The sequence below is a fragment of the Chenopodium quinoa genome, unplaced genomic scaffold (genome assembly GCF_001683475.1).
Source record: "Chenopodium quinoa cultivar QQ74 unplaced genomic scaffold, ASM168347v1, whole genome shotgun sequence".
Classification (NCBI taxonomy): domain Eukaryota; kingdom Viridiplantae; phylum Streptophyta; class Magnoliopsida; order Caryophyllales; family Amaranthaceae; genus Chenopodium; species Chenopodium quinoa.
The window spans coordinates 2,370,414-2,395,114 of NW_018744693.1; the positions used below are offsets into that span (position 1 = coordinate 2,370,414).

A 24,701-nucleotide genomic window follows, 5' to 3' on the forward strand; every position below is an offset into this window, starting at 1 on the left:
TATCAATTTATGTGGAAAAAACCCCAAAAAAAATATTATTTTTTATACCCATAATGGGCAGCAATTTTGGTATTTTTTTATACCCATAATGGGCAGCAGTTTGGCGCCAAAACCGCTGCCCTTTCTCTAGTAATGGCAAGCGGTTCTGAACCGCTTGCTATTTAAATGGCTAATGGCAAGCCCCATAAGCCCATGCGGTTCAAAACCGCTTGCCATTACGTTTATTCTACTAGTGAATGTAATGTTCGGGTCAAAAAAATTATTTCAAACTTACGTTGTTGGTTATTAAGTTCAACCCCAAATTAACCAACTTATACACTCATATTTTGAATTAAATTATAAACAACAAAAAAAAAATACAACGTTACATATGGGCTAGTGAAAAACAACGATGATGTATATAATATGAGCATCCAAAATTCATCTCTTGAAAGAGTTTATCTTTATCATTACTAACATTATCAACATTTTTAAATAAAGAAACAAAAAATTTTAGTTTTTTTTAATAGGAAAAATTAAAAAAAGGGTCCACGGATCTGGATCCGGGTCAAGGGCCCAGACCCAGATCCAGATCCGTTTTTGTCAGCAGGACCCGGATCCGACCCGGATCCATCGGGTCCAAAATTAGAAGACCCAGATCCGTGAAAAACGGATCCGGATCCACAGCTCCGGGTCGGGTCCAAATCCATTGCCATCCCTACCCACAACCGTCGACCTACGACCCACGATCTGAAACCATAAACCCACATACCTGGAAAAATAATAGGAAACTGAAGGAGGAGAGAGAAAAATAATGGGGATGAGGAAGAAGATGTAGAAATTTGATGAATAATGGTGATGAGGAAGGAGATGAAGGAGGATGAAGGTGGCTGGAATTGGTTTCCGTGGCTGATTAGATGGAAAGGGGTTGATTTTGGAGAAAATAGTTAACTTAGGGCTTATTTGGCATCATTTTTGGTTTTTAGTTTCCTATTTTTCTGAAAACTAAAAACCAAAAACAGGAAACAAGAAAAAGGTCTTTCAACTTTTTTGTTGTTAGTTTTCAAAATTATTATGATTTTAATAAGTTTAAATAATTTTTTATTCATTATGTGACATATATCATATATTTTTATACAAAAAAAAAACCAAAAAACAGAAAACCACAACAATGCCAAACGAACCCTTAATTAATGTTAGGGTTTAAGCTAATTAGATAAAATCAGTTATTTAATAAGGGTGTTTTTAAAAAAAAAGTAAGGGTAAAATGGTAATTTTACCAATAAAAGTTGCTAAAAAGGAAATAAATTGGAAAGTTGCGTTTAATGTGGACCGGCCCAAAAAGGAAATAGTTGCGAGTAATTTGGACCGAAGGTAGTATTAGAAAAAAAAAATTAAATATATAATATAAGAAAAAAATATACTAAATATTTCATATAGGGAGGTTGATTTGATGTAGTAACTTAGGCCATGTTTTTTTTAGAGCTGTTGTGGTCGTCTCATCGGCTTTACAATTTTATGTTCAAATCTGCTCTATTGAGTATTAGTAATCTAGTTGTCGACACCCTTTCCGCTCTACTGAAATCTGATATTTACTGCTTTGCTCAGAAATTCAAAAAACAGGGCCAACTCTTATATGTGGGCGTCCACACAATGTAGCCAGCTATCATATATGGGGGCTACTTTGTTAAATCTATAGAGGTTACCCATTTTGTGTTATAGGGGTTACTTAGTGTCATAGGTCTATTTTTGATCTTCTACAAGTAGTTATTCGGTGAGGCCAGTTGCGCAAATAACGTGTTGTACATTTTTTATTATTATTTTTTTATGATTAGAGAAGTGGAAATTGTTTGTAGGATAGTCCCCAAAAAGTATGCATACAATTGAAGGATTGGGGATTTAGAGTGCTATGGTGAATTGTTGATAAAAGAACTGTATTTTCGTGCTAATGCACGACATATATTATTCCGCACGAAAGAAAATAAAACAAAGTGAAATGTTAGTAGTGCTTTAAAAAAAAGTGAATTTTATTAATTGTTGTAGTCCCTTGATTTTTTTTTTTAAAAAAAAAAAACAACGGTGGGATGTGTACTTATTGTCCTTATTAATTTTTTAAAAAAATAAATAAATAAATAATATAGTGGGAATATGGGATGAATATTTGGAAAATGCATGAGATTTGAATTTGGGGATTTGTTGGGCTGTGGTGAATTGACTCTACAATTATTTCTAAGAAAATAACACAATGTGTGAAATGTTAGTAGCATTTAAAAAAAAGTGATTTTTTTATTAATTGTTGCAGTTCCTTGAAAAAATTATTAAAAAAAAAAGGGAAATTCTCATTGGTAATCATCTATTATTTTTTTTTTTCTCAATGGTAAAGGGTGCAACTTTTAATTATCCTTGGTAACCAAACATTAATATGATTAATTAAATGGTAACATGTGTTTTAGTATTGGTTAATTATTTAACCAGGGTTTAGGTCTTGAGATGCGAAAAGACAATTTTGCCCCCATTGATTTTACCCCAACCAACTGTGTCTAATCAAATTAAGTGAATTGGTTTGATCGTTCATCTTCATCAGTTGGAAAAATTGTACTCAGACAATTGGAGAGCAATTTGCGAAGAATTTCAATTTAAAAATCACGAGCGATCTTCTAAAATCTGGGTTTTTGAGTTAGTAGGGTTTTAATCAAACAAATTGGGGTTTTTTGGGGGATTGTTTTGTGAATTGCGAGGGACTTGGTGAAACAGATTCTTAGGTTTGCTGGGTGAAGTACGATCGAATTCTGTTCGTAAGGCTTGCAAGATTAAATATTTAGCCATTATCTGAGGAAAATTACAACATAAAACTCGATTCGAAGCCAGGTATGATTATATTTTTTGCAATTTGTTGTGCTATGCTCTGTTTTCGTGTGTTAGGGTATGATTCTTATAGTGTTTGTTGCTGTTGTGTTGTTTGGTTGTGTATTTGTTGCAGAATGGGTGATGTTGTAGTGTTGCAATTTCAATATAGGGGTATTGATGTTTCTGTGAATGTTGAGGATGTTGATAAGGTGAATTTAATAGACCTCATAGTTGAGTATTGGGATAAGGATAAGGAAAATAATGTACAAACACCCCAAACTATGGTGGAGTTCTACTTTCAGCTATTGCTTTGGATGCAAACAATGAATTGTTTCCAATTGCCTGGGCAATAGTTGAAGCTGAAAACACTGATACATGGAAGTTTTTCATCTGGCATTTGAAGAATGCATTGAAGGATAGTGGAAGAGGAGATGAATGGTGTATCATCTCAGATAGGCAAAAGGTAAACTCTTATGACTTGTCCTGGTTTTTTAGTTCATAGTTTACTAAATTTTGTTGCTGACTCACTTATGAACATGTGTGTGAAATGTAGGGTATACAAGCTGTACTAACTGAATTATGGCCTAAATCTGGTAGAAGATATTGCTGCAAACATCTTGTCAAGAACTTCAAGGGGGAATTCCCAGGATTACTCATGTTCTTACTCTTTTGGAAGGCAGCTAGGGCTTATAACCCTTTTACTTTCAGAAAAGCAATGGAAGCTCTCCAGAAGGCTAATCCCTTGGCATTAGTTTTGTTGTCAAAAGTGGGACCCCAATCAACATGGTCAAAACATGCTTTCAACCCTAACATAAAGTGTGATGTGAATAAGTCAAATTTTGTAGAGAGCTTTAATGCTACTCTAGCTAGGAATCAACATATGCAGACCTGTTCTCACTTTACTTGAAGGTAGCCTTATGCTTATGTTGAAGTTGCATTACCATACTTAGTAGCAAGAACTGAATTTGTTTACATTTTAATGTAGGGATCAGAAGACTGACTATGGTCAGACTGGCCACTAGATGGGAGCAGTGTGAGAGTTGGAATGATGATATTTGTCCAAATATCATTAGAAGATTGCAAGTGCTTAGTCATGAGTCTAGGACTTGTAGGTGTTTGAAGGCTGGAGATGGAGAGTATGAAGTGTTAGATGGTAAATCAGTGTTACCTGTCAACTTAAATGACAAAACTTGTGCATGTAATGTGTGGCAGCTGTCTGGATTGCCATGTAAGCATGCTATGAGGGCTATTATACATGCACATGAGGATCCTAAGAAGTATGTGAGTGAATGGTACTCCTTGAGAAGGTACAAGCTCACATATGGCAACACAATCAAATCCATCCCAGATGTTGAACAATGGCCTGACAACACCTACCCAGAAATAGCCCCACCCAATATGAAAAGAGGTATTGGTAGGCCTGCAAGAAATAGAAGAAGGGAAGAAGGTGAGCAGGCCAAGGGTAAAAGGTCCAAGACTGTTAAGTGCAGCAAGTGCCAGAACTATGGGCATAACTCTCAGACATGCCAAGGAGGGCTCACTGGGAAAGAAAAAGCATCCGAGGCAGCAACTGAAGGGAAGAAGAACAAGAAACAGGGACCCAAACCAAATCCAAAGGGGATCTCTCTGTCCCAACCTGATCCAACAACAGATGCGTCATCATCCCAGCCTATAAGAAGTTCACCAAGAACAAGGAAGGGTGTCTCTGCCTCTCAGCCTGCTTAGTTAATTTATTTAGAATGCAAATGTTATTTTGTGGAGCTATTTTGCTGTTTGTGTGTTTTTTTTTTTGGACATATTTAAAAGTTGTGATGTATTTTCTCTAAGTAAAAGATGTTAGTAGACACATCTTTGACAATAGTTAGTGGACATGGCAGTAGTAGTGAAACTTGATTTGATATCATTTTGTAAGTAATCTGACTTTTGGCAGGAATTGACTTATATCATTTTGCAATTTTGTAATTACTATTCTATTGGATGCAATTGACTATATTATGGTTACTGTTATATTGAATGCAATAAATTTCATAAATTCAAAACCAACCATTTTATTGATAATAGCACAAAAGCCTTTCAGTACATGAATTAACCAAAGCATACCAATAAGGGATGCATACATTAGTACTTAGAAACAACAGACAACAACACAAAATACAATATAAGCGCCATTTTCTCATCAACTTTCATGAAATTGGCCAAATCCTCAACTTTTGTCTTCAAAGAACCAGATGAACCTCCTTCAACCTCGAATTCATCCCCTGCCCTGACTGCATCTCCTTCCTTCACCCAAGCAAAATTATCGTAGCCCCTACACTTGAAAAATAGCGATTTTTGGAGGAGAACATTTATAGGTCACAAACTTCACCCATTCAAGCTTGTCGTCCATGGTGATAATCTTCGTTGATATAGAGGATGAACCCGATTTTGCCATAAACCCTAATCTGGAAAATGAAGAACCCTAGAATTGAGTAATTGAAGATGAATTGGGGGTTTTAGAAATGGGGAACGAAAACCAGAAGAAAAAAAAAAAGGAGGGAAATAATTGTTAGGGTAAATAAGTCAATTCATTGTTATTAAACCATGGTTAATGATTTAATGATGTTTTTTAAACACATGTTACCATTTAATTAATCATATTAATGTTTGGTTACCAAGGATAATTAAAAGTTGCACCCTTTACCATTGAGAAAAAAAAAATAATAGATGATTACCAATGAGAATTTCCCAAAAAAAAAAAAAAAAGGTGGAATGGGTAGTTATTATCCTTATTAAGTTTTTTTAAAAAAAATAAAAATAAATAAATAATATAGTGGGAATGTGGGATGAGTTACTTGGTTAGTTATTGGTTAAAAAAAAACCCTCAAATGAATGGGGTTTGAGTTTTGGGGATTTGTAGGGTTGTGGTGAATTGACTATGCAATTATATACATCGTATAAGATAAAACAATAGCATTACTTGAATTTATTAGTATATTCCTAACACATAGGACATTTAGATTCTATTGGTTTATCCTTGTGATAGAGAATATAGTCATATATTTGGATTTTCACTAATATTTGTAATACTAGTTTTTACCATGTGTAAATGCACGGATTATAATAAGACTTGAAAATAATAAAAGCCAATTAAAATGGATTTAGTTTAAATGAACTGACTTATATATACTTTTTTTTATTTAAAATTTGAATCATTTAATGTCTATCCTTAAAACTCACTTGTTAGATACACATTGGTTAAAATATTATTTTATAAATTATTGTAAGTTCTTAAATTTGGGCGGAATTTTTTTTAATGTAAATGCGACACGTGTACTTTTTGGGACACATATGGTGATTATATTAGTATATAGTATATATTACAAGCTAATTTTTAACCCCGTGTAATACACGGATTTATAAAGGTTTATTAATAATAATAATCAATTGAAATAGAGTTAATTGAAATTAAATGAGTAACAATTGTTTGTCCATTATTATCCACAAATACGAGTACAATACAAATTAATGGATGACTTTCGCTAATAATTTTCTTCATTTACGTTTGTTGTAATTATTACTCTTAGCTAGTTAGATCAGATTTAATTTGTTTTGGACAATCATCTAAAAGGACATCAGACATGCAATGAATAATTATTATATTATCAATAAATTTTTGTAAGGAAAAATAGTCAGTCAACGTTCTTCCTCAGATCCACTCTAATTCACCTAAAATGTGCTCAACTGACTTTCATTAGTTCAATCATTTTTAAAACAGTGAGATTTTATTCTTGTATTTGTCGCTGACTTGGTTAGGATGATTCTGATTTCGTTTCTCAGTTTATTTTATTATATAATTTACATTTGTACTTTCCTTCTTTTTTTTTTTTCTCAGTTTTGTATTAACTTATAAAGCGAGGAAGTTTCTTCGTTACTATACGACTATGACATAAATTGTGTAGGGCATCTTGAAAACTAACGTATTGCTGTTTTTACAATTATGAGTTAAGGCTTACGCGTAATAATAAATACAATATTACGTATGTTTGAAGTAGGTGCAAGTTTATTTAGTTAGTTTAATAAGTTTTGAGGTGATACACAAAATTTAGAATCGAGTTTGAGAATCCCATGTACCTCAAGTGACAATCATCATTTGGTTAGCGGTTGTTTTATTTGGCTAGTTTGATCAATTATTTGTATTTACTGCTCGAATCGAGTCCTGACTTAAGTTATTTGTAAATACTATGTATGTCAAAAGTATTTGTTGCAAGAGAAATAAAAACCAAAATTGTAAAAAAAAAGTAGGCTAACCTAACTCATCCTTCAGGTGGTCAGAGCGGGGGAAGGCTAGGGCAGTCGAAAACTAGAACAACAAAGAACTTGTTAAATATTAATTAATGTATACTACTCCTGTATTCTAAATAGTTACATGGTTGGAATTTTAACGATATATTAACATAAACTTTAATTTGAGTAATAATTGTGATTTAATATGAAAATTTATAGCCACGAAGGATCTTGTTAGATTCATTTCAATGTGTACTTAATTAAAAATTAATTTAATTATTATCTACAAAAGTATAATTAAGTTCTTTTTTGATTGAATTTTTGCATTGACAACCGTGATAAAAGAAATGTGTCAACTAATTTAGAATGGAGGAAGTATAATATGTAGTACAAATATATTTAATGAATCATGCTTTGTCTTGGTTGACATCACGATGTTACGTGCTAATAGTTTCCCAATGTCCTGGCACAACAAGTCCCATATGAGGCAACTTCCCTATACTTTGTGTGCCTTATTACTAAGGGGCATGAATGTGTTTGTGCCTTTGTGGTGCTAATTAGTGTCATTGTGCTTAGTGTCCTTTTTTATTAGCTTGTTACGTATATGTGGAAAGTTGGTCTGCATCAAGCCTCGAGGATTCGTGCAGGCAATTTGTGCTAGTCCCATGACATGTGGTATCAGAGCCGTTTGAACATCATTCAAGTGGGGAAGTTTTGTTCACCATCAAAGAGGTCCACCGTTTATAATTGTGGCACGGGAGAGTTGACATGACCCGGTCTAGTGCAAGTATAAAGAATTGTCAAAGTTAGGAGTGCTCGTGGGGCACTTGAAGGAGTGTGGATGGTGCGCTCACCATGAGGGTAAGCGGCAAGCTCGATGGGGGGGGGGGGGAGAACCTCTTGATAGGATTGGGGGTATGTTCGTGACTACTAAATGGTCGAAGCCAATGCAAGAGGGACAAGTTGAGCGATCAAGGAAGAGATGATCGGTAGAAACACGAAGAAGTTGCAACAAAGCGGGTCTCGATGAGGAGTTGCGATGTGGTGCTCAGGAGGGAGACCAATTGTGTTAGCATTTGGCTTCATTATTAGGCGAGTGTGTAGAATGCATGTCATTTGTGTTTAACGGAAGCGATCGGTGATTTGTTGTACGTAGGGAAGCAACGTGGAGCTAACCTTGAAGCACTATAACGAGGGTGTTTGTGGCTTAGGTGGGGGAGCTTGTCATGTGCTGATAGTTTCCCTAATGCCCTGGCACCATAAGTCTCATACGAGGCAACCTCTCTATACCCGTGTGCCTTACTGATGCATGTATTTGTGATGTAGGTTAGTGTCATTGCGTGATATTTCCTTTATTTATTAGCTTATTATGCATACGAGGAAAGCTGACTGGATCGAGGTTTGGGATTAAGGCGGCGCACGGGTGATTTGTGCTTGTCCTGTGACAACGAACTATGTTCTGCCTTAAGTTTGCATAAGTTAAATGAACATAAGTATGAATAAAATAGTACTTCCTTTGTTTCTTTTCCTTGCAACAGTTTAACTTTTATACTATTCACATATGTTACTTTAACTAGCTTTGGTGATTTATAACTTAGAAAAAATATATTAATGTGGGATCTTGTTATACCCGTCTAAATTTGTACTTTCATAACATCAAATTTTTATAATTTTACACATTGGTAATTAAGGATATTAACAATTGAAATAGTGCATTGACAAGCGTGAAAAAAGAAGTGTTGCAAATATTAAGAAACAGAGGAACGAAGTACTTATTTAACTGGCTATCCATGACAATTTTGAATACAGTATATAATTGTACGTCATATTATAGAAATCTTAGATACTACAGGTCTGATCAAGGCCATCAAGCACTACTTTAATTTTTATATTCACAGTGTCATACATTGTGAAAACCTATACTGTATCTTTTTGGCCGTTATGTTGTGTTTGACATTCCATATAACAAAAAGGATAATATTTTAAAAGGGGTAGGAAACTAGGAATACATATTCAACCATTCTACCCTGGAAAACGTTTCCCAACATCAACAAATCAAGAAAACTAGACAATTTCTATTCACTTTCCAACGGATAGAACTAAAAAGTTGTGTAGTTGGAGCATTTTTTTTTTTTTTTTTTGTAATTCAATGTTAGAGCATGTTGTGTCTGATAAATGACATTCTTGCTTAAGTTCGGGTTCAGACTTTTTTTAGTGATGATAATGGTTCGTGATCCGACCCGTCTGAGCATCATGCAAACAAATGAAAGAACAGTACAATTTGCTGTGGCTTCTAAAACTCATTTCTAAGCTCAAGCTAAAGTCTGTCTACCCCCCTGATGCAAGTCTAAGCATGGAGAACTTCGAAGATTTGCTTATCATGCATCAAGATAGCTTGTCCCTAAACATTGATTCAAGCCAAGCATTGCATGGACATTTTCTTGGATATCAAAGCAAAGCCACGGTTTGCTTAGTGGTTTTTCTTGGAGTCTAGTTCACTTTCTTGAACTTTCTTGAATTTACTTAGTTTAATCGATCAATTGTTGTTTTGCTTGTTTTAGTTAAAACATTCGTTTGGATTGATTAATTAGGTGGATTCTTAATTGATTAATCTTAGTTTTTTGTTTAATTCTTGGTGGATTTCCTGTATAGAATTAGACTTAAACATATCCCTTGTGTTTTGTTGATTTTCGGATCAATAATTCACATCACCCCCCCCCCCAATTATGGCACGTTTAGGCGTTTAGCCACTGTGTGTTTGGATTTGTAGCTGCAGTCTTCAGATTAGAATCATATTGTTCATGTCTTTGTTCTTTCATTTAAATATAAATTCACCATCCTTGGAGTAAATCACTAGATTTATGTTATGATTTGCATATAGTACGTCAATAATATTTGGTGGGTCAATAATAAATGTTCATATCCCCTTGTTTTTTTTTTTTTTTACCTGTCGCAGAATCTCTTCTATAGCTTTGCTGCTGCCACAAACGGCTACAAATATAAGGCTAAGCAGCGCATGATCTGCCTTTGACATGTCATTGCAAAACCAGCAACATGGGAAATGTTCATTTGTAATATACACCAAATCCAAATTATATAACCCAGAAGTATACTTGGTGTTGGTACCATTATATAGTGTTTGTTGTACCAATATACGCACATCGAGCTACACTTGGATCATATACACTGCCTCCCATCCCCACCATCTTTGGATCGAAATACAGGTCTAAGTCGATCAGGGACTCTAATCACACCGCATTTCATGAATGTGATGCCACCTACAACCCTACATCACTAAAAAGTCACATAAGTTGCTTAAAATCATTAAGTAACCGGAGTCTTATCATACAGCATACAGTCATAAACTCATAATAAACACTAATGTCGTATTTTCTCAGAAACTTGTATATATATATATACCTTCTTCCGATAGTAATATTTATATTTAACAACATATGAGCAGCTGCAAACAAATACGGGCTCCAAATCTTGGACACGTGATAAAAAATATATAGAATTGATAAGGAGTAGTTGATACAGAAGATAGAAACATGATCAACATGCTGCAACTCCATAGCAGAGAAATGCCGTTATGTACAATATTAGTTTTTGAAGTGCAGCATATGAAGATCAAAACACAAAGACACTGGCAGAACAACAAAGAATACCATCTCCTGCAAAAGAATCTATGTAGTATAACATAAAGTGTAGTTGGTCATGTTGTTCAGAGTCTTCTCTTTCGTGACTCCGTCCTCTGTATGTCATCCTCCAGAATCAAATCTCCCTCGACTGTACAATACCAATTACATGCTGGCACATGGAATCTCTCAAACCCTTTGTTAGAATAAGTTAATTACTGCAGAAGCGGCTCATCTTCAATTGGCATTGTCTTGAGCCGTTTCTTTGCAAGAATCGTGCAGATGATTGTGGTAGCAACTGTGGCAGCAAACCCAACTACGTTCATAATAATTTCTTGTGCTGAGAGTGAATGCTTTGTGTCAGATGCATCTGCCAATGTCTTGATCAAGATACCACTGCAAAAACAGAAAGAAATACAATTCTAATTAGTCTCATTCTGCTACTTGTGCATGAACTGACCTGGAATAATAACAATAAAGAAAAGAGGATTCAGGACAAAGAAAAACAGAAGGTCAAAAAAGGCTTAAGATGACATTCAACAAATCACCATAAGCTCATCTGCAAAGCTAGATTAGCAGAGAGTCGAAAGGCTGTACAATTAGAACCTACCTTGTCAGTTTCAAAATCCTCTAGATAATTTCTTTCTATCAATCTGATTAGAACTTCACATTTCCCTTCACTATGCTTGATATAAATTACTATCATCTCACCACCTCTAATTTTCTATCTCTCCTTCAAGCTTTTCATCAAAATGGTACTTACTGGACCCATTTTCATGAGATGACAGTAGTCCTCTTTAACAAACAGGTAAAAGCTGAATTTTATAATTTCTCACAGGAAGACTGGTTATTCTTGAGCATTAATTAATCAGATGTTAAACCAATTACAGAAAGATGAGTCGCTCTCAAGGATATATCACACACCACATTTACTTGTTTATTTCTTTTATCGATTAATGTGCACGTTGAACCACTAGCTTCTTCTAGACTTACATGATCCCCAATCCTCAAATTCCAGCCTTGAGCAGTCTTGCAAGCTATTATATGATTTTGTCCACATGATTGCTATTCACTAAAGTACACAAGCTATTATATGATTTTGTCCACATGATTGCTATTCACTGAAGTACATATATGCAACAATGTCTAAGCCCGCAATAAGCATATGCTGAGCCCACAAAAGAGAATGGCGAATTCATGTCAACCTCACGATAAAAAGTACGCTTTTGGACTTGAAGGGCCACATAGCTGGCCACGCTAAAAGGATAAAGCTCGCCAACAATATCTCAATCAGATCATGTGGACATGGAGTAGAGTTTATCTACTGTCCTCTAGAGACTTGTTCAAAAGATATGAAAAATGACTCTATACAAGTGTTGCCAACAATACATATGCTTGAGCATTCAAACACGTCTCTGAAATATCCTGCAATCTTCCTTTAAAAAGAGAAATGTACCTAGAAAAGAGCAAGCATAACATATTGTTTATGCACCTAAACACATGACTACAAGCCCCTAGATAATCAATGTGTTTCTCCTAAAGTACACCCAACTCACCACTTACCCCTTAAAATCAGGGCAAAGTAACACCTTGAATATAATCTTACTCGTGTAGCACATGGTCAAATCATCTTTTAAGCAACTTGACACAATATAGTGAATCTGTTTACAGTGAAATCAGTTTTCCCAACAAGAATTTGCATATAATTAAGCATTGCAAATGAAGATAACAGGTAACGATCACCATAAAAGGTTTGCACATAAAATTACTGCATGACATGAATCATCTATTAGTAGTCAATAAGTTGCAAGTTTATGTCTAAAATACCACAAGTATCTCGCTCACAAGATGCAGTATTACTAATCAAATTCCTTGGCAGAAATCAGTCAAAAAGCCAGATGTGAGTAAGATCAACCATGCCATTTTTTTTAATGAATAGCTTGAGGATTGACTTTTCCATTTATACAGTATACCATCCCAAACACATTTTATACCTTTTTCATTTAAACACGTAATAACAGTTACTCCAATCAAATCCGTTGAGATTGGAGCAATATACAATAAGAACAAACTCTAAGTCAAAGGGACTTACACATTTTTATGCTGGCATAAAAAAATGGCAAACCTTCTAATAAATTATCATTGACATCAAAATTAAGCAGACGACTACGCCAGACAGCCACATACTGGCCTGGTATTGGTACCAAAACATTACTCACATTAGGAAGCCATTAATTTGCACTTCTATTCATATGGGTTTAAACCACAATCTAGTGGTCTAAAATTGGTTACAAGAAAGGCTGCCTACATCATGACCTCCCTAAACTGTGGCAGCAGAGGCATTGCTATTTCCCCAAATTTTCTGATTTGCTACCATGAATTCATTATCAGAATCTAAATAAGGCTGGAAGCTATTCTAGGGCAAGTTCGTAAGGTGATAAATAATTTTTTAAAAATGCACTAAGGTTTACAATATTTCTATCGAATCATTTATTTGAAAATCCAGTAACTAAAACAAATAGCTAGAAGTCCTGCAAACAGAGACACATAATGGCCATGTTTGGTAAATGGCTTTTTGGTTAGCTTTTGGCTTTTTTTATGTGGTTAAACATCCAAAAAATATGTTTGGTAATTGGCTTTTTAGCCAGTGAAAAAGCTAGCTTTTAAGCCAAAATGAAAAAGCTGCTTTGAGTAGCTTTTTTTGTTGGCTTTTGGCTTGTTGGCCCACAAATTATCTAATAAACAGCCAACAACCAACAATTAATTTACCAAACACTTTTATAAACAGCCAGCTTAAATAGCCAATTTCAAACGCCATTATAAACAGCCAAACATACCAGCTGGTCAAAACAAGCCAAGTGAACCAGCCAACAGCCAACCGCCAACCGCCACTTGCCAAACAAGGCCAATGACATAATTCATGGAGATGAAGCAGCATACAAAAACATAATACAGTGGAACAAACACGGAAGAATGATTTCCAAGAAAAAGGACCTCTTTATATGACCAAAACAAAGCAACATTCCTAGACAACCAAAGAAATAACTTACGTGTAGAGTGCAACCAAAACATCAGGCACCATTCCCAGCACTGACCCCAAAATATAAGGCCCATATTTGACATTTGTTGCTACAGCACAGTAATTGTATATGATGTAGGGAAAGGGAGAAATTCTTATCAACGACACAGCACGAAATTGATCAAGCCATTCTCCTTCACCAGCAAGTCTTATGATAGAAGCTCTCTTTGGATACTTTTCCATCCAATTCTGTTCAAGCATGTGAAAGCATTAGCAAATGACACACAAGTGAACAAGAAAAGTTCCATTTTTAGGTATATTTTGGATTTATATCCAATGTTACAGCCAACACTTACTTGGATTTTGTGGTAGAAGAGGGAACCAATAAGGTACGGCAGAGAAACACCAATGAACACAGCTGGCATAATTAACAGGAAGCCGAATCCATAACCAAAAGTCATCCCAGCCACCCACATGGAAGGGGATGATGGCAAGAGAATGGTAGGAAACAATGCTACGGAAGTAAAGATTATAAGTGCCAGAATAGGGGTACTGAATGACGTTCTCTCCCAGTTTAGGATAGGAATTATTCCCTGCAGAAAGAAAATATTTATCTTTGTGAGAACATAAGATGCAAGAACTCAAACAATAGGGATGCACAGTTATTTCCACATCAATGATTGAGAACATGTTGCCATGCTACTAGGAAAAACTGAAAAAATAATGTCACCAAGGCTTTTCCTAATTGTAATATTTTTGAAAAATTTTGATCACCAAGTTTTTGCAATTATTGTAAATGTTCAATAAATATACAAGAGAATTCTAGTTCAAAAAAACAAAACTATAGCTGAAAAATAAGAAAGCAGCCCCTCTTGTTCCATCAAGTTCTTATTTATCCAGCCTGTAGTGATTATGTCTTCCCCCTTTAGCCTTAAACACCAACCAACATGATGGATATTCAAATTCATTCCAAATAATCTTGAGCCTCGAGTATGTATCTTGTATCTTATCAACCACTTACTTCCCCTAATGCAAGCCCTGACACTTCACTTGCTAATAAAATTGACGATTCATCAATGTGATCATGGAACAAACAACATTCAATATTGTAGCTATGGCGCTATGCTGCTAATCTGCTATCTATGATTTTAACTTGCACATAAATATTATTCCTTACGTACAAGTCCTAGTCTGAATCTCCTTCCCAGTTCTATACTTCTAAAACCTCTCCCCAAAATCAATCATCATCTTGTTTCATGTTCTTCGGTTTACAGATCAAAAAGTTATGAACAGTCAGTCATACACTAGAATGAGACTAAATCACAAACACTACCCTATATAAATCCAACTCTTTTGTTCATCCATTACCTTTTGAAACCGCCTCTCAGCTATTATTGAGCTGACTAAGTCGCTAAGATTAAATTTGGGTACATATAACCTCATAAACTCGGATTCAGGTTGTTTTCTTCCCAGCAATTAAAGAACAAAACTCCAAAGTACGGATATAATTAAATTATGATTGCAGCAATAATCAGACCACATATAAAAATTACGGAGTATAATATAATAATCTTAAGCACGTAAAAGATTAAAAAAAATTACACCCAGAATTCCCAGAAATGAAAATCTTATCTATAAAAAAAAGGGGCAAAGAAAAAAGTAAATCAGCTAAATCTTCTGTTGAGCTGACAAATTTAGCAACAAATCGAATCAAATAACAACAATTATAATTATAATATGTACAAATTATGATCAATTTCCCCAAACTGTAAGCAAATTCTTGAACAGAATTCCAATAATCTTATAAAAAAAAATACCCAATTTGACATATGAAATAAAAAACCAAAAATCAGAGGAAAAATATCAAAGAAAAATCGTATACCTTATCCATTGCAAAAGGTCCAAGCCATTTGATAACAACAAGAGCAAGAACACCCAAAAAAACGAACAATAAGAAAAATTTAATCCATTTACAGATGAAACAACATCGTATTCTGGGTGTTGAAGGTTCCGACAAACAATGATCCTCCACCACTGAATCACCCTCTTCTTCCTCCTCCTCGTACTGAACTAAATTAACGTAAAACTCATCCTTGTCGGAGACTCTTAACGTTGTTAGCTCCGGCACTGCGATGACGTCGTTGTTGTCATCATTGCCGACAAAAGTCATCACCTCTGCCGGCGATTGTCCGGTTAATTCGGTTTCCACTTGTAATCAATTGAGAAATCTCCGATAAATTTGAAACCCTAATTGAGATTGAGATTGGAATTGAATTGGGGAAAAAATCAACCGTTGGGAGGATGAAGGAGGAGAGAGAATCAATGAATATTGAGGAAATAATTTTGGGGATGAATGAATGAATTGAGTTAAAGTAAATAATTTAGCAAGTTATGCCCCCACCTTTTCTCCCTCTTCTTTTTGTTGCAATTTGCATTTTTGTATATTTGTGAATTTTTGTGTTTGTTTTTTTCTTTTTTATTATTGAAGAGAAAAAAAAAAGTGAATTTGTGTTTATTTAATCAATGATGTTTTTTAATTGATAAAAAGTATTTATTAATGATGTTCAACCTTTTATTTTGAATTTAATTTTTTGGATGTTGAGAGGAGATAATATTCGCATAGGAAATTCCTTTTTAATAGGGGTAAAGGTGAATTAATCCGAATTTTACTCGAATTTTCTCTTTTTTTGGTTAAGGAATTTCTTAGAATTTTATTTTTTTAAAAAATTTATTGATTTAGTAATTTGCTACCCCTTTCCTTTAAAAAAAAAAAAAAAAAGGTAATTTGCTACCCCTTTATCATTATTAGATAGTTCTAGAATACTCTTTTGTTATATAGGAGCTAATGATAGATTAATTGGTTGCTTTTTTTGCACTATTTATATGGAATAAGATTATAATTTTACTGTATATAATTATGAGTGAATTTATTAAGTTATACTGTATTTGAAATTAAAAAAAACCCTAGCCTCTCTTTCCTCTATTCTCTCTCTAAAATCCTAACCTTCATTGTTGAATTTTGAAGGGGCTTCCATCGGATTTACCGGTGAAAAGCCTCAATCGTTGTTTCTTTTGTGCCTTTTTTCTTGCTTTAGGTTTAAAATAATTCTTCCTCTTCTAGGAGAATATTTCTCTCTCGAAAGACAGGGGTTTTCTTCCTCTTTAGGAGGATTTGGCTCATTCGAAAGACTGGGTTTTTTTTCTCTTTTTTGAGGGAGGATTTGCTTTTTTATTTTATGGATTGCTATAGAGTTGTTTCATGGGTAAAATTTTGTGCAGGATTAAAAAGAGATTAATATTTCGACAACAATCGAACGAATCAAACGAAAATTTTCTGCACGGCTACTAGGGTTGTTCAATTTCGGATATCCGATCCGATACGATCCGAAAATTCGGATATCCGAAATTTTCGAATCGGAGAAATTGCGATCCGAATCCGATCCGAAATTTTCGGATATCCGAATTTTCAGATCGGATATCCGGATTTTCGGATCGGATAATCGAGTTTTCGGATCGGGTAGTTAAAATTTTCGGACAAAATCCGATCCGTATCCGATCCGAAAATCTGAAATTTTTTTCGGATATCCGATCCGAAATATCCGAAACCTTAAAAATCGGATCGGATATCCAAAATTTCGGATTGGATATTTCGGACCGGATATTTTTGAACACCCCTAACGGCTACAACAGATCGATAGACCCTCTCGACGAAGAAGGTTGTAAATCACAGCGATATGAAAGAGGGTATGAAGAATGTACGATTTGCAACAACGATCGTAGCTTTGCTTACAGAATGTTTTTATCTGATTCAATTATTACGTATTTGTTAGATCTAAATTTCTTTGTATTTGTAGATGTCGTATGACTTATTTATGAATCAATTTTATTTAAAAAAAAATTATGAGTGAATTTTATTTGGGGCTGACCTAGATTAAAAGTTGTGAATCTAATAAGGGATAGATGAAGGGACTTGTTATTCATCGCCCGCAAATCTCTACATAAAGCCCACATTTTATAATTTTTTGACAAATTTGCCCTTTTTATAATTTTAACCGAAGATAAATTTTTCGCACTAAAAAAATGTGGAGCAGCACCGGATCGCCGAGGATCACCGGAGAATCGCCGTCTTCATCGGAAAACGAGGTTCGTAACGCATCGTAAGGACGAAATGGTGGCTGGCGCCTAGCCAAAAGGCCATGCCGTGGTTGTGGCGCCTAGCCAGGACGCCGCCACCGTGGTAACGGCGCCTGGTGGAGAAGCCTCGACCATGGTAGTGGCGCGTGGCCAGGACGCCGGAGCCACGGCCAGGGCGCCTGGCCAGGACGCCGCCACTATGGCGGCGGCGTCCTGACCAGGCGCCCCGGCCGTGGCTCCGGCGTCCTGACCAGGCGCCACTAGGGGAATATATATATTTTTTTTTTTTTTTAATTTTTTAATTTAATCCCCTTTTTTTTTTTGTTTTGTTTTTGTTTTTTTTTTATTTGTTTGTTTGTTTTTTTTTTGTTTGTTTGTTTTGTTTTTGTTTTTTTTTTATTTGTTTGTTTGTTTTGTTTTTGTTTTTTTTTTTATTTGTTTGTTTGTTTTTTTTTTGTTTGTTTGTTTTGTTTTTGTTTTTTTTTTTTGATTTGTTTGTTTGTTTTTTTTTTTGTTTGGTTTTGTTTTGTTTTTGTTTTTTTGTTTGATTTGTTTTGTTTTTTTTGTTTATTTGTTTTGATTTGTTTTTGATTTTTTTTTGCTTGTGGTGTTTTATTTTGTTTTGTTTTTTTTTTTGGAATTTTTTTGTTTTTGTTTGCTTGTGTTGTTTTATTTCCTTTTAATTTTTTTTGGAGGGAATTAATTTTTTTTTTTAATTAAGTTTTTTTAGCGCATCTTTTATTTTGTGTTTGTTTTTGTTAAAAAAAAAGTCGAAAATAAACACAAAAGCAAATAAACAAGTCACGGAAATAAAATTATAAACATAAAAAATATAAATATATACAAGACAATATACATATAAACATAAGAAATATAAACATAAACATATACCAAAAACAAAAAATATAAACTACAAACAAAAAAAAAAACAAACATAAACAAAAACAAAAACAAAAAATATTACCAAAAACAAAAAATATAAATACGAAAAAGGACGAAAATAAACACAAAAGCAAATAAACAAGTAACGGAAATAAAATTATAAACATAAAAAATAAAAATATAAACAACACAATATAAATAAAAACATAAAAAATATAAATATAAACATAAAAAAATATAAATATGAACAAAACAATATACCAAAAACAAAATATATAACCAAAAACAAAAAATATAAACAACAAACTAAAAAATGAAAAACATAAACAAAAACAAAAAATCAAAAATGCAAAGAAAAAACCAAAAACAAAAAACTAACAAAACTTAAAAAATTTAAAATTGCAAAAACTTAAAAAAAGAAGAACATCAAAATTTTAAAGAAAATTTATATAAAAAAAGGGAACTTATAATTTTTTTACATACAAAAATATAATTCAAAAAAAAAAAAATACATAGGAACATAAAATTAAAAATTAAAACCAGAAACAATTTTTTTTTAAAAAAAAAATAGAACATAAAATTAAAACAAATAAAAAAACAAAATTTAAAAAAAAATAGATAAAAAAAAAAAGGGAACATACAATTTAAAAAAAAAGAAAAACAAATTTTTTTTAAAAAAAAAAAAAATTCGAAAAAAAAATTTAAAATTAAAAAAAACAAAAAAAAAATTAAAAAAAAAAAAAGAGAAGGAGGCGCCTAGGCAAGACGCCCGTACGGTGGTGGCGGCGCCTAGCCCAGACGCCACTACCACGGCCGTGGCGCCTAGCCTATGCGCCGCCGCCGTGGTAGTGGCGTCTGGGCTAGGCGCCGCCACCACCGTATGGGCGTCTTGCCTAGGCGCTTCCTCTGTGGTGGTGGCGTCTCGCCTTGGCGCCCCACCGTCGCCGGAGGTTTTTTTTTTAAAAAAAAAATTACAAAAATTTAAAAAAATACCTTCTGGCCGGCAAACCGCCTTCCGCCCACCGCCGGTGCCGCCACTTCCTTGCCGGGCCGCCTCGACATAGCTCTGGAAATAATTTAGAGAGAGAAAGTGGAAGTAGAGAGTAGAGAGAGAAATTGTGTTTTTTAGTTTGAGGGCAAAAGTGTCATTTCACTCTTATTTTGTGGGCTTTATGTAGGAATTTACGGGCGATGTTTAACAGTTCACAATTTGAAATGCAATTGTTTTTATCGAAAACAAAATTCGGATAATCAATTCATCTTTGTTAGTTATAAGATTAGGCTAATTTTAGATTGGGTAATTTTTTTCAAGTTATCATGGTTTTTATGTTAAATTGTAAGGTTTGACATGAGCTTTTAAATTTAAGTCAATACATTCATTGAAGGTAGTTATTTTGTTTATGCTCGACATTGCATATAATTAGTGGATAGTAGTGTTTTGTTGTGAATTATATAAGAGAAGGTATTTGCCTTAAAATATATATATACTACGTATATATATAAGAGAAGGTATACAATCCGGACTGAGGAAGTGCAAATTTTGATATCCTCACTTAGCTGGATGATATCCTCTATTGGCTGACTAATATTCTCTATTAGCTGGGTGATATATCATATAGCGAATAGAGGATATCATCCGACCATAATATCATTTAGCCAATAGAGGATATCATAGACACAATCATAATTGATATCATATAGCCAATATAGGATATCATCCAGCCAGCAGAAATATCATCCAGCCAATAGAGGATATCATATAACCAATAGAGGATATCATCCAGCATTCCAGCCAATAAAGGATATCATGCTTCATCCAGCCAATAGAGAAAATGATTCAACTATCAAAATCCGCATTTTGTCAGTCCAAACTGACGCAATAGTTTGTGATTATATAAACTTCTATGTATTGTATTGTATATATGTTCTTATATTTTTGAATTTTTTTAAAAACTTTTTGCCCATTATATACAAACATTTTCTTTATTATTGACACCAGAATACGAGATCACTATTAGTTTAATAAACTCCATTTGTATAATTTCTATCTTTTTGCCTCACAAGCAATAATTAAAAAGTACATCAATTTATCAACTTACATGCTATTAGTTAGCTTATTAATTTTCATTCACTATTCATAACGCTTTGTTTGGATAGGGCAAAGAAGGTTGGAAAAGAAGGGGAGGGAAAATGGAGGAAAGGAAGGGAAAAGAAAGGGAGGGGGAGGTGAGCTCCATTTTCCCTCCAAATCTCTCCAATTTTGGAGAGATTATGGTTATTATAGAGAAAGGGAAAATGGATCCCTCATTCTCCTTCCCTTTCCTTCCCCCAATCTTTTACCCAAACAAGAGATTTTGTCCCCCTCCATTTCTCTTCTATTCTTTTCCTTCCATTTCTTCCTATCCAAACAAAGTGTAAATCTTCATAACAAAACTAAATTCAAACCTAAGCTAAATGTTGTGATGAGTAATTTTTTTTTTTTTTTTTTGAATAGCTGCTGTGATGAGTAATTAAAAATGAAGACAACTTATAATTTTTCATTTCAGATTTACAAATACATCATCTATCATATATAACCAAATTTCGAAGAGAAAATCCTTATAATTTTGCTTCTTTCTATCAATTAAGGATTCAAGGTCATCTATAATTTACATAAACAATTTCAAATTTCATTGTCCAAGTATTTTGGGTTCTTAATAACGAAGTCAATACAACAAGGGAAAACTTTTGTATACACCCGGTTTTCAGTAATTTACTGTACATCAGGTACACTTTTGTCAGATTTAGTGTCACTTTTGTCAAATTTAGTGTCACTTTTGTCAAATTTATCAATAAAGCATAAATAACTCTTATATATGTCACGGTAACTTTTGTGCGTTTTAGTGTAACTTTTGCACATTTTATTGTCACTTTATAACGGATGTTCAGTAATTTACTGAACATCCGTTTTATTTAAAAGTTTGTGTACAACAAGTTAACAAACTTTTCATATTTTCACTGCTTTTAGTTTCTTATATAATGTTACGAGTATTAATTTCTATTAAGCATTAGTTGTATCTCTCTTTCTTAAGATGTTTTTAATGGGTAATTGTAATTTGCTTAGAAAATGTTAGAAAGATGCTAATTTGTTTTTAAAAGTTTATACAAGAATCATAATTTATTTTTACAGTAAAAATTAGACGGCCTTATATTCTTTATTAACAAAAGTCAAAAAAATATCAAAACCAGTCTTCGTCAAAAAATAAAATCTGTTCTTTCAAAATAATTTTTTTTTTAAAAATCTAAGAATATCCTATTATTCCTATCATATTTCATTCGAATGAAAATGAATTTTCGAAATTGGCACAATAGAAAAAGAAAAGGAAGAAAACGACGTCGCAAGTAAGTGTTCTATGTCCTATTATTATATGACACGTGGGTATAGACTCAGGCATAAGACACGTGTACAGGAAAACGGTGAAGTGGGACCCATGGAAGTGGACCGTCCCTTAAACGGTACGAATGGAAAGATCCAAAATGAACTGTGATTGAGTTCGGTTGACTAATGTCATCCACTACCACGCTCATTATTGATTTTTTGCCCACTAGATATTTTATCCATTTGTACATTTTACATTTTTACATTCCTCCAAATTAAAAATAAATTAAATTAAATTAAAAATGACGTGGTACATTTTATCCATTTATGCATTTTAAATCCCTCTGTATTTGTTGAACTAAAATTGTTTTATTAAACTAAAATTATTTGTATTGAATTGATTTTTTCCTTTTTTGTGTATTGATTTTCTATTATATATCTTCTTTAAAAATACTGATTTATACTGAATTGAACTCATTTTTACTGAAATGAAATTATTTTTATATGAGTAGAACTAAAATTACTTTAGGTGAAGTGAATAGGCCTAAATAGTAGTAACACTCCTCCATTCTAAAAACATTGCAATCGTTTGACTAACATATGTGTCAAAACACAAGTTTATCAAAAAAAGAAAAATGGATATATACAATATACTTTAATCTTTAAGAGATAGTTTCCCTCAAAAAAAAAATCTTTAAGAGATAGTGTGAGTAAGTGTTAATACCTTTGTGAAGCACAAGGAGTAATAAAATAGGGTTGCATAAGATTAAAATAAACTTAGTTATGAGGAGTAGAGTATGACTGTACGCGTAGTAGAAATGCAAGAAACAAAATTGTTAGCTTTAAACTAAGTAATTTTAAAATAAAATATGGAGTTTAACAATAAAAAAAAAAAAAAACTCCTAATAAAAATATACTTCCTCCCTTTTTTTATTATTGCACCATAGGGGTTGAGGACAAATATTTTGGTAGTGGAAAAAAGTAAGAGAGAGAAAAGTAAAAATACAAAATTGCCCATGTGACATATTGATAAATTAAAAAGTAAGTGTGAAAAAACAAGGATATGTTGGGTATTTATAGTGCGAACACAAATAATTTTTTCCCTATAGAGAAAATGGTGCAATATTTGTGAAACTTTTCAAAAAAGCAAGTAGTGCAATAATAAAAGAACGGATGAAGTATAATAATATAAAACATCACAATCATCTAACTATCCTCACCTCATTTAAAAAATCTTTGTAACAATTATTTATAAATTCAACTTTTCAAGATCACTATCTTCGACCGTCATCTTTAAATTATGTTATGTTGTCTCAACGAACTTGTTTTTTAATTTAACCGTCCTATTCAACTTCATCACTTTGTATTTGAGTTCAAAAGAATATCTTAGTAATTTTTTCCTATAAGCAAGGTTTTTTAGGTACAAATCTGATTGCACCAAATTGCATTTGTAGCTTAATAGGTGTGATATATATACCGTATTATTTCACTACAAGAAAAATATCTTTTCGTAGAGATTATTTTGTAGCGATTGTACATTCACTACAATATGCAAGTCTGTTTGTGAAATAATTAAGGAGGTCGTATCATTTTACAATCGCCATGGTTTTCCCATATAAAATCGATACGGAAAGCATAATAATACATATCCACACTATTTTTACACATTTATATAATTTTGAGAACTCGTATCATTTACAATCGCCACTAAATCCTAAAAATTGATACGAAAAGCCTTTTCAACACTAAATATATAATTATTGTTTGAAAAAAAAATACATAAAATATGACATAGCTTATTGGTGAAACATTTAATATAAGAGTTTAAGGTTGCATGTTCAAATCTTGTAAAGATCATATGCATGTTTTTTTTTTTTTTTTTTTTTTTTGAAAAAAATGAGTTAAACATTTATAGCGATTGTAATCGCTACAATAATCACCACGATTGGATGTAGTTTTTCGTATCGATTATTGAGGCCAACCCCAGCGATATTGAAAACCACTATTAAAGGCTAAGGCAACGGAGCATATTGTATCGAATGACCATTCGTTGGGAAAGCTTTTTGTTGCAATTACAATCGATACTAAAGATTAAAATAATCGTTACGAAAAGGTTATTTTCTTGTAGTGTTTTTTCAAAATTTCCATGAGAACATTTGATTTTTAATATTTTCAATTCAACTACAAGTTAGTAAAAATATGAAATTGATGTTATGAAATCAACATAAGTTTTTCCTACGACTTTTAGATGGAAAATAGAGAAAATATTAAGGGATTGATGGAATACTCAATAACAAAGAGTAACGCTACGTGATGGTTGAAACATTTTTCATTGGTGAAATTTGTCAAAAGATAATCAAACCATGGCCTCCTTTTTATTTATAAAAATCTCTGTTTCATAGAATTCTTCTATACTCTATAGCTTCATAATTAAACTTTTGACATTTTAATTCTTTCATACAAAATATTCATCCCAACCAACATTGAAAATGATAGAGATCAGATTTTACATTTATATATAACTAATAGACTTCTAGCATTAACTTTTAAGGCAACTATTACACTATTCGATTTTTAAATT

General features: G+C 33.1%; 2 protein-coding genes across 2 annotated transcripts; one reads left to right on the forward strand and one right to left on the reverse strand.

Moving 5' to 3' along the window:
* The first annotated feature begins 2,224 nt into the window (after positions 1-2,224).
* On the forward strand, positions 2,225-4,551 carry LOC110702307. Its single transcript, XM_021880010.1, has 5 exons — positions 2,225-2,235; positions 2,960-3,035; positions 3,230-3,289; positions 3,380-3,716; positions 3,812-4,551. Exons 1-5 carry the CDS (start codon positions 2,225-2,227, stop codon positions 4,549-4,551), a joined length of 1,224 nt encoding a protein of 407 aa, XP_021735702.1.
* Positions 4,552-10,567: 6,016 nt separating this feature from the next.
* LOC110702563 lies at positions 10,568-16,223 on the reverse strand. The gene is made up of 4 exons (XM_021880288.1): positions 15,629-16,223; positions 14,103-14,339; positions 13,778-13,995; positions 10,568-11,123 (listed from the first exon to the last, which is right to left on the reverse strand). The coding sequence occupies exons 1-4, from the start codon at positions 15,914-15,916 to the stop codon at positions 10,943-10,945; spliced, it is 924 nt and encodes a 307-aa protein (XP_021735980.1). The 5' UTR covers positions 15,917-16,223; the 3' UTR covers positions 10,568-10,942.
* Positions 16,224-24,701: the final 8,478 nt, after the last annotated feature.